General features: G+C 41.4%; 1 protein-coding gene across 2 annotated transcripts in view; it reads left to right on the top strand.

Moving 5' to 3' along the window:
- The first annotated feature begins 1,074 nt into the window (after positions 1–1,074).
- Upp2 (uridine phosphorylase 2) overlaps positions 1,075–11,131 on the top strand; it is a 34,179-nt gene continuing 24,122 nt past the window's right edge. Inside the window, exons 1-2 of one of the 2 annotated variants that reach the window (XM_057755671.1) lie at positions 1,075–1,136; positions 9,087–9,198. In XM_057755671.1, the coding sequence (XP_057611654.1) occupies positions 1,075–1,136; positions 9,087–9,198 (174 nt within the window). Of the gene's footprint in view, positions 1,137–9,086; positions 9,205–11,131 lie in introns of both variants that reach the window. The other variant, XM_057755670.1, reaches the window with a different exon arrangement.

Below are 11,131 nucleotides of genomic sequence, written 5' to 3'. Positions count from 1 at the left end.
CTCCCTCCCTCCGTCCCTCCCTCCCTCCGTCCCTCCTTCCCTCACCTTCCTTCCTTCTTGCCTCCCTCCCTCCCTCCTTTCCTTCTTTCCTGCCTGCTTCCTTCTCTCCCTTCCTCCCTTTCTCCTTCCCTCCCTCCCCTCTTTCCTTCATTGTTCCCACTCCTTCTTCTTTCTTTAAGAAGCAGGGATTGCTTTATACTCATATATATTGTGGAACTCTCTAGACCAGGTTGCCTTCCAGCTCCTGCCAGTTCTCCTGGATGGACTCCTAAGAGCTGGAATTACAGGTTTTCACAAAAATAGCAGGCTACCAACTAACAGACTTCTTTAAAACTATCTTTTCTGAAAATATTAAGCTATAATTCTTTATTCTGGCTACATTGACATCCAGAGATATGGTTTAGTGGACATTAGAGATAAAAGAAGAGGCCCCAGGAAAGCAGCTGTGTTTAATCATGAGACCTTTGTATGGACTCAGAGGGCAAAGTTCCGACCAAGGGGATCTCTGAGGTCCTGATTTTGGATGTTTTCCTACGAATAATTACATGGAACAAAAACAAATTGGCAAGTAGTGGAAAAGGATAGGAAGATGAAATCTTTGAGAACTGAAAGTCCTCACGCTTACTGGACACAGTTTTCATGAGGTTGGCACGGAAGCTGAAAGCTGGCTTGTGCTCATATACAGGTGTTTCAAAGCAAATAAGTTGGTATGTCACACCAGGCCTATGCTGGGACCGAGGTCAGAAGCCAGGGAAAGGTGCAGTGATCAAAGTTAATGAACTAACCAACCTGGTGAAAGAGAAGGATGCCACACCTTCCAGAGGAACCTATCTTCTCACGGAACGATGCTCTGAGAGCTAGGGTGTCATATAAAAGGCCCTCTAGGGATGGTGTTTTGAAACTGACAGAGAAGTTTGAAATGCTAAGGGAAGATTTCAGAAGGAAACTTCAGAGGAAACCTAAGTTTGAAGGGAAGGTGGTGGTCTAACTTGGAGCTGCATCACTGTGATTAGATCTGCAATTTAACAGCAGGCCCTCATTTTGCTTTTTCCTGATATCTGTGCACCGCAGAGTATGGCTTCCATTTTACCTGCTTCTGATAGATCCACGAGACCTGACAAGAATACTTATGAGGGGTGAGTAATTTTGATCCTTTCTTGTTTCCATCAGATGAGTGTCCCTGGGATTTGAGTTTAAATGCAGAGAGGACGTACATCTTCCCATGTTGGGCATTAAATAATTGGAATAGTGTCCTATATAATACCAAGCCACATGAGAGCTCTGCAAATTTTTCTTCTTGGATTCTTCTGGAGTTGGCCCACTGCTTCCTGTAAGAATGTAGAGCAGTGGCTGGTAGCATGGCTTCGTGGATAAAGGTGCTTGCTGAGCTAGCCTGAGTTCACTCCCCGGAACCCATGCGAAGGTGGAAGAAGAGAAATGACTCCAAAAAGTTGTCCTCTGACCTCCACATGTGCCTCCTGGCCTGTCCACCCCCAAACAGCTTTATAAAAAATAATAAATCAAAAAAAATAATACACATAGTGACAATACATAAAAAAGAAAGTCGGTCAAAATATACAAAAACCAGGAGAAGTTTAACCCACTCACAGGAGCAGACGAACTCAAAGTATAGCCTGGGAGTCACTGTGCAGTGAATTTAGCATTTAATTCCAGGACCATAAGCTGCACCTGAGACATAATGAAAGGGCCCCACAGTGCCAACAGCGTTTTGACGGTGTTGAGTGTGTCAGGAGGTAATTTCATACGCTTTGTGATGGACAGACTCGACAGAGAATCAACTTCTGAAATATCATGGATGTTATTCATCTCAAAGGTGGGCATAAATCTGCCCAAGCTGCCTGCAAATTGAACTCTAATTACTGCCTCAGGTTAACAGAACATAATAGAGCATTAGTCTTCATGAGGCTAAGGGAACTTTTGTAAGTTCCCTCTGATTTGCCGAGAATTGTGGGAAAAGTCTTGTGATGTCAGCATACAGAGAGTGCTCCATTCCCAGGCTTAAAAAGACCCTTCCTGCCACCTTTATTCCTTCAGGGAAGCCAAGGAGAGAGAGAGAGAGAGAGAGAGAGAGAGAGAGAGAGAGAGAGAGAGAGAGAGAGAGAGAGAGAGAGAGAGAAAGAGAAAGAGAGAGCGCAAAGGAAAATGGAAAACCTCCCAGCCAGCTAGCACTTGTCTTTGTGACCAATATTTAGAGCTTGAGTTTGGAAAAAGTGAAAATAGGTTTGAAAAGAAGTTTTGAGGAGGAAACAGTATGTGTAAGCCTATTTAGCAGTAGCTAGAGATTTTAGAAAAAGCAAAGCATTGGAAAAAGTCAGTTTCATATGGGTTTGAGTTTGGTGGCAAAGTCTCGGACAAGACTTCGCTCTATTTTTAAAAAGACATTCATTTATTTGCTTTTAGTTGAAAGTAATAATTGACTTATACTTATGGGCACAAAGTCTTAGTGAGTTTTTGTTTGTGTGTTTGTGTGTTTGTTAGGTTGGCTTGCAGTGTTAGGCGTTGAACCCCAAGGCCTCGTGCATACCAGATAAGTGTTCTGTTACTGACCTATATCCTCAGCCCTGCAAAAGGACCAAGAGAGTAAAGAGTGAAAGACAACCAACAGAAATTCTCACAAGAGTCAAATGACCGACAAGTATATTTTAAAATTTTCAGTACTGCTAGTCATTAGGTACATGAAACTCAAAAGCAATGTGCTATCTCTTCACACTCATTAGAATCATTATCAAAGCCCACTGATTACAGATGTTGACAAGGTCTAGCAACAAGAGTAACTTTGTATACTAATGGTGGTGCTCTTTTGGGGGTGCCTGCCACCCAGCTCCCAAATAAGAGACTTATTCTTACTTATAAATGCCCACCCAGCCTTAGCCTGACTTGTTTCTAGCCAGCTTTTCTTAACATAAATTATCCTGTCTACCTTCTGCCTCCGGGTTGTTATCTTTTTCTATTTCTGTATCCTTTTTCTATCCTTATTCCGTGTCTGGCTGTGTGGCTAGCCCCTTCTTTTCTCGCTCCTTGATCTTCCTCTCGGTTTTCTCCTTCTATTTATTCTCCTTGCCTGCCAACCCTGCCTGTCCCTTCTCCTACCTTGCTGTTGTCTGTTCAGCTCTTTATTAGACCATCAGGTGTTTAAGACAGGCAAAGCAACACAGCTTCACAGGGTTAAACAAATGCAGCCTAAAAGAATGCAAAATATCTTTGCATTATTAAACAAATATTCCACAGCGTAAACAAATGTAACAACCATAAAATAATATTCCACAATAGTGAATGTCTGTCCAAATCTTTGGGCTTTGCTTAACCATATTTTACTTCTTTGCTATTGAGCTATGAAATTTGGATGATAGGCTGCTGTTGGTTGTGTAGTTTACAAAACTTTTCTCCCAGCACGTGGGGTGTCTCTTCGCTCTAAGGTTGCTTTCTTTGGTATGCGGAGGTTTTTAGTTGGGTACAATCCCACTTACTTGTTTATTTGCTTACTTGGGTTTTCCTGTAGAGTCCTAGAGTCCTACCTGAGTGACCACTTTCCAAACCAATGTGGTACAGTTTTTCTCTGTGGCTTTCTCGTGACACAGCTCCAGGTCTTAACATGTTAGTTACTGTCTCCTTTGAGTTGACATTTGGACATGGTGCAAGATTAGATTCAATTGCATTCTTTTGCCGGTGGAGATCAAGCTTTCTCACCACCATTTATTGAGAAGCTTTTTCTTTCTTCATTGTGTGTTCTTGGCAGCTTTGTCAAACACCAACTGTCCATTAACAACCGGGTCTAATTCTGGATCTACCATCTTATTTCCGGCACGGGTGTGCCAGGGTCATCCCGTTCTGATTGCAGTCACTTGTGGGTTTGTGTTTGCTTTTTTTTTCAGACAGTGTCCCCCTGTATGGCACGGGCTGACTTGAAACCTTCTGTATAGACAAAACTGGCCCTGAATGTAGGATCATTCTGTCTCAGCTTCCCTAATGAGCAATTGGACATCAAGGAAATCCAAAGGATATCTTCAAAGTGTATTAAGGGTAGTGGTCCCATCTTCCTAATGCTGCAACCCTTTAATACAGTTCCTTACATTGTGGTGACCCCCAACCATAAACTCATTTATTGTTGCTTTATAACTGCAGTTTTGCTACTGTTATGAATCATAATGTAAATATCTGATATGCAACCTGTGAGGGGTCATGACTCACAAGTTGAGAACCACTGATTAAGGGACTATTATAACAAGCCTCATAAAGGTGAATGCAATTTATGGCTATGTTTGCTTGAAATTTTCTTCTTAAACACAGAAAAGGTGGAGATCAGTAGATTTAGAAGCTCTAAGGCCAGGTGTCCTTGACCAAATGAATCACAAAACCCAAGAAGGGACTGAAATATCAGCATTCTTTAAAGTCTATCTAGCGATTCCAATACGTGGTTAGAGTTTAGTTCCATGTTATAGGTGCACACTGCCTCGTGCCTTACGTTTCACTCCCAACAATTGCTTTATATTTCTAGTCAAGGGCTGTGGTGTCTCAAGCTTTGCTATTTTAAAGACACTAAGATAACACACATACATACACGCACAACAACAACAACAGCAACCCAAACACCTATTAGAACTAATAAATGTGATAAAGCCATAGTTTATAAACTCAGCAATTGAAGATTAACATTGTTTCTATATACTAACAAGAAACTCCCTGGAAATGAACTAAATAAAACAATCCCAACTAAGCAGAGTACAGTATATAAACTGAAAAGATCCGTATATGGGAAATCGTAAAATATCGATGAAAGAAACTCAGGACAATATAGAAGACATAAACAGATGAATAGAAGCTCACTTTCTTAGGCAGGGAGACTTGATCCTGCTGACATGTCCACACTACACAAAGTGGCCTACAGATATGGTTCCAATCAAGATTCGAATGCTCTTCTCCACAGAAATAGAACAACCCTAAAATTTGTATGGAACCTGAAAAGATTCAAATGGCCAAAAAAACTTATTCGGTGGCTGACAGAATGGTTGCCTTAGAAGTGCTTTGTTCATGGCCCAGGAGACAAAAATCTCTGTCAATATCAGACCCCAGGAGGCTTTAAATCTCCCCCAGTGATTCCGAGAAGCAGTTAAAAAGTGGCTGGAGATGAATGAGTGTGTTTCATAGTGTTATGGTTTGAAGACGTGGTAGGAAATCCAAAGGAAGCTCTTGTGGCCGTGAAATCAGCTTTGGCGGAATGAAATAAAGAATAGAATTGAATTTGGAAGAGAAAGGGAGCTCTCGTGTGCATGTGTGCATACAGACTACTAGTGGCTATTAAGATGCAGGTTTGGAGCCAATGGTTCTGTGGTGGAAATGTGGTTTGCCTTTTTAACCAGGTTCCTGAGCCAGATTGTGATGCCCGTGCCCTCACCTCCCCACCAAAGCTTCCACTCAGTATATGCATAGGGTGGGGATCGGAGGCCCAGTTGCTCTTCCTAACTGCAGCAAGGAGGTACTGTCCGGCTTCTGATGCAGGAGCTTGTTCTGCAGGGACAGTACACAACACCATGAAGTCCTCTTTTTTTCTCCCCCCCAAATGAGGTATAATTCACATACTAATTAAGAACCTGTTACTTCTAACGCTTTTAAGGAGGGGACAAAAAAAAGCTAATAGTGTTTTGTTCCACTTTCTGAACGGTTAAATTTAGGTTCACAAATCGGATTTGTAACGTCTTAGAGATTAAAGAGAGATGCACTAGACAGTTTGCATCAAGGAATCTACAATCTTTCTGAGGAGGCAGAAAATTAACTGCGTTTTGACAGCGTTAGCACAAAACAGATGCGGTAGGAACACAGCGAGGGAAAGATATTGATTAGGGATAACGGCTGCTTAGAAGACGCTCCTGGAAGATGTGGTCGAGCTGGCCTGAAGGAATGAGGAGGATTTTGATAAGTGAGTCATGAAAGGAAAGTGGGAAGATAGTTCACGAGCAAAGGCTTAGAGCGGGAGCTCTCACCATCAGCCACACACAAGTTGCCAAAATTAAACAACAACAAAAAAAGTACTTTCTGAGCATCTAATTAATTTCAGCTGGGTCACTAGTGGATTTTCAAGCAGGGCTCCAAAGAATTTCCAGATGATTCTTTGCAAGATGTCTTGCATGGGACAGATACTTTGTTACCACTGACAACCAAAGAAGTATATTATGATAAAGTCACCCAAGGCTGTAAGGGGTGTGCTTTGTAAGTCTATGTTAGATTGAATTAATCTCCCACCTGCAGGGGCAGCTCACTGCCTTGTATTACATCCATTAGCCAAATGAGAAAGGAAGGATGGGGGCTGGGTCAGGGGCCTTAGGTGGAAAGGAAGTCCTATGTTCAGCACAGCTGGTGGGGTTCTCAAAGGCAAAGATACTCAACATGTTCTCATAGGCCAGTTTCATAATGATATGTATACACAGGGAGAGATGGGGGCAGGAGGGCGGAGGAGAGAGACACACACAGAGAGAGATGTAAATCTGGGTTTTTGAAAGAAGATCCACCCAGGCAGTTCTTCATGGTTACTTGTAAGATGTGCTGGCAAATGAATGAGACCGCGGGATTCACAAATTGTTTCCTAAGTACACCCAGACACAAGCGTTCACACCAGGGAACGGAGGAAGTCAAGATGTGTGCAGAAATGGAGATTCAGAGACGCGTCCTTGTTGCGGCATGTGGTCCACTGTTATGGGAGCATGCAGTGCTGCCTGTGCAGGACGCAGTGGGGAAGGGCAGGGGTCTGGCAGCCATGCATGAGCAGAATTGGTGCTGTGTTCGGGCCTTGAGCAGGATATTGGCTCCAGGATGTGAAGGTAAATGAGGAAGCCACTAGACCATCCTGGGTAATGGAGCTATGGGTTTCTAGGCCCCCCCCACCCCACTATTCTTCTCTTTCCAGGGCAAATCTGTCTTTCTAGTGTGTACCCCTCTCACACTCTTCTGCTGCCAGTGGAAGAATGCTACTGGATATTTCCACATTGAAGGTCCTTTCTTTAAAATAAAACAGAAAAACATTTTGCTTGTTTGCGCTTTTTTTTTTTTTTTTTTTTTTTTTTTTTTTTTTTTTTTGAGACATGGTTTCACTATGCAGCCTGGCTGGCCTGGGGCTCACGATTATAAATCAGGTTGTTCTCAAATGTACAGATAACAGTCTGCCTCTGCTTTCTGAGTGTTGGGATTAAATGTTTGTATCACCATGTTTGGCTAAAGGGTTCATCTGATCTCACATTCTTTTTCTACATTTTGTGTTTCTTATGATGATAGATTTTAAAATTTTGTTTTATGTGTTTATTAAGATTAGCTCTTCTCTCCTGTTACCTCACCTTCTCCAAACCCCTTAGCCGTTTTTCCTCAGCTTTCATCTTAAGTGTTTCTCTTCTTGGTTAGCCAACTTGTATTTCCCCAGGGCTGTACCTAGTCCTCCTTTCTTTGTCACTGATGTACCCCAACTCACATTCCCCCAAAGCCTGTTCAATCTCGCTGCATCCACCTCCCCATCCTCAAAGGTCTATTTCTCACCTAAATTTTCTAATAGAACAGGGATCCTTTCCAAGTTCACTGACCACAACCAGCAACCTCTTTGTGGAGAGACATTAATACCGTCTGAGATCAGTGGCTTCTTGCTCATTGCAAACTATGTTGATGGGTGAAGAGAATATCGACTTCATATAGACATTAAGAGACTGTAGCCCAGAGCCAAGAGTACAAGCAGTGAGTCACTTCCCCGTATCACCTTGGAGCAAATTCAGTCCTATGACATTATCTCATGGGAGGGGGGGCTTAACCTAGTAGTGTACACTAAAGGAGAAAGACTTGGAAGTTCACACATAGCACTTGGGGCCACACTGCCTTTTCTGCTTGATCTTAGCAAAGCCTCACAATATTACAAGTATAATGATGATGGTTACTTATTCTATCACTGCAAATAGGCTTTTTCTAGGCTCTTTCTCTTTCTGTGTATGTCTATCTCTCTGTCTCTGTTTCCATCTCTCTGTCTGTCTATCTGTCTCTGTGTGCTTGTGTGTGTGTGTGTGTGTGTGCATGTGTGTGTGTATGGTGCTGGGTCGATGTATGAAGGTTAAGTACTTTGTCACTATACATCCCAATATCTTATAATTATGAAATTTAGGGCTCACAAACTTGCCAAGTGACAGTTTTCACCATTCCTATGTCACAGATGAGAGAATGGGAGGAAAAGCTAGCTTGCTTGCACAATAAGTGCATGTCCACTTGATTTAGCATTAAAACAAAGGTGGTCTGAGAGCCAGGCCCCTAAATTCTGCAGCCTCATACTGACAGGATGACAGCTAGGGACATAGTGAACTGAATAGAGACACCTGTAGATTTTCTGGTTACATGGGAGTGCTCAGCTTCTAAGAGCCTCCAGGTCTTCATTTGTAAGTTGGGTTATTAATATTATTCATCCCGTAGGCGGATTTTTCTGTCTCACCAGTCAGCCCCCAAGTTACAAAACCGAGACTTATTATTAACTCTGAAAGCTCGGCCAATAGCTAGGGCTTGTTCCTAATTAGCTCTTATAACTTAATTAGCTTATTTCTATTATCTACATGTTGCCATGTGACTTGCGTCATTTCCTATCTTCCGGCATGTCTTGCTCCCTCTCCATTTGGCTGGCCACTCTCCTCCTCCTCTTCCTCCTCCTCCTGCCCCACCTCCTCCTCCTTCTTCCCAATGCCTTGTGTGCCTGAAATTCCTGCCCCCCCGTTGGCCATTCAGCTTTTATTAAAACAATCAGAGTGACAAATCTTTACGGTGTACGGAAAGATTATTCCACAGCACATCTAATGGATTGGTTACGGTATTGAGCTAATGTATTTATTTCATCAGTATCCTGGTATGGTATAGTTTGTATGCTTAGTTCTAAGTGTGGTACACAATAATTGTAAAACAAACATTATTCACTGTATACCAGATTTAACTGAGAGGTTTATGTGTAGTAGCTATGTTAGTGGGGATCACAGGTGTAGTCAGTTATCCTGTCTCGGGTGTGCTTTCTCTCCAAATGTCTTGACATCCTCTCTGTGTTTGTCTGTTTTTTTCCCTAGAAAAAGATCTGTATATGTTAAGAATCCTTACCTGGATGCTATGGATGAAGACATCCTCTACCACTTGGATTTAGGAACCAAAACACACAACCTTCCAGCAATGTTTGGGGATGTAAAGGTAAAAGTATTTTGAATGTTAATAAAATGATTATTTCCTTTGTAATTTTTTTAAAATTATTTTCCCCAAAACAAACTCCACAGCCTTGCCTAGAGACATGTCAGACGTCCCAAGAGCACATGAAGCCAACTTAATTTAGAACGTGAGCGTCATAAACAATCATTTTCAGTCCAACAAGACATAAAGGCTTCCAAACTAAGTCCAATACAAACATGATTACTTGACCACTCTGTTCCCTAGAGATAAATATAATTTTATTGACAAGGCTGTTGGGTGTTCAGAATTCATTATGTCTTAACAGATTCAGTTCAAAGCTTAACATCTACATTTATTGCTGAACATCACTAACTTTCATCTTATTAAATAATAAAAGAACTCAAGACTAACAAAGCTCTATTATTCTCTTCCTGAGAATGACCATTCCGTAGTTGTATCGTTAAGATTTTTACTACCTTGTAAGAAATATTTCATGAGAAAATTGTTTGTGGAATAGTAATGGGAGAGTTGTATTACTGTTATTTATTTTTGTCTTATACATAAGTTGTAAAAGCAATTCTTGCTCCTTATTTAAAATTATGAAAACATAAAAAAGAACATTCTGCTTTTAAAAATATACCTTATAATCCTACTTTCTAGACCAGGACACCATCTGTCCACTTTCTTTTCTTCCATTTCATTTATTCATTCCTTTACATTTTTCTATTAGCATATTTTTATTTTACATGGCACTAGGTTACCTAAGGACACTTTCTTACAAGCATATAATGTGCAACATGCTTGAGCATATCTGCTTAGCATCTAGTTTTGGATGAAAAATATTAAATTATTTTTAGTGAGACTGAGGGCTTAGACTGGTGTAGTGGTGAAAGCCTGTATGCCCAGAATTTGGGAGACTGAGGCAGGAGGATCAGAGGTTCATACTCAAGGTCATCTTTGGTTACATAGCAGTTCAGGGCCAGCCTGGGATAAGTGAGACTCTATATACTTTTGTTTAATGTTATGCTATTACTATTTTCCCATATTATTTTGTTTTGTTTGAAATCTACTGCTCATGGGGTCAAGAGATGTGTCATAAGTTATGTAAACTATCACTAACTTTTAGTAAATATTTCAATTAGAAACAGGACTCAAGTGGACATTATTTCTTATAAGGTTTTTCACAATGTAGGTATATTAGTTTAGGATGATTCACAGATATGGTCAAAGGGAATGAACTCAGAGAAGTCAGAGGAGGTTAAAGTTACTCCTGAGTGGGCAGCACTGGTTTTTAGACCATATTCTCCTAAGCCCAGTTCTGTGGGATTTTATTCATTGTACCAGGTGGATTCTGAGTTATGGGAAATCAGAAATCCCCAAATTTAAAAATGGATGGATGTGGAAAGAGAGGATAAAGAGGGTGAGTTCAGGTAGAAGAAAAAAGGAGGGTGGAAGAAGGAAGCAAGTACAACTAGGTTGTCCATTGCCAGTGCGCAGTGCCTCCTCCCTCCATCTCTAAAGGAGCAGTTAGTGTGGCTGGGTCTCCGGGCATCAGCACAGCCGACCTCCTTCCTCTGCTTCGTCTTTTTAATATAACCTCTGTCACACCTGTCCAGTCTAATATTGAGGCTCCAGGAATCTTTGATCAAGTCAACTTTGGTGCTCATTAACTAGATTGAACCTGAATTCAAATGTTAGGTGTGAGGGTCATGCCTCATCGTGATTTCCGCAAGACCTTTATATGAGGATGCCTGTTTGGAATAGAAGGATTGGCATAATTAACAAACGAAGGCACACTGTATTTAATACATTAAGCTAGGAGATGTTTTGATACAGAGTGACCTTATATATGTGTATCCTACCCAGTCCCCTCTTCCTTTCTTCTACCTCTGTGCCTGTAATCAAAACACATGGAATGTGTAGGCAGGAGGGTCAGGAGTTAAAGCCTGGC

The sequence above is a fragment of the Chionomys nivalis genome, chromosome 22 (assembly GCF_950005125.1).
Source record: "Chionomys nivalis chromosome 22, mChiNiv1.1, whole genome shotgun sequence".
NCBI classification, from domain to species: Eukaryota; Metazoa; Chordata; class Mammalia; order Rodentia; family Cricetidae; genus Chionomys; species Chionomys nivalis.
This window is presented reverse-complemented; position numbering and strand designations above follow the sequence as displayed.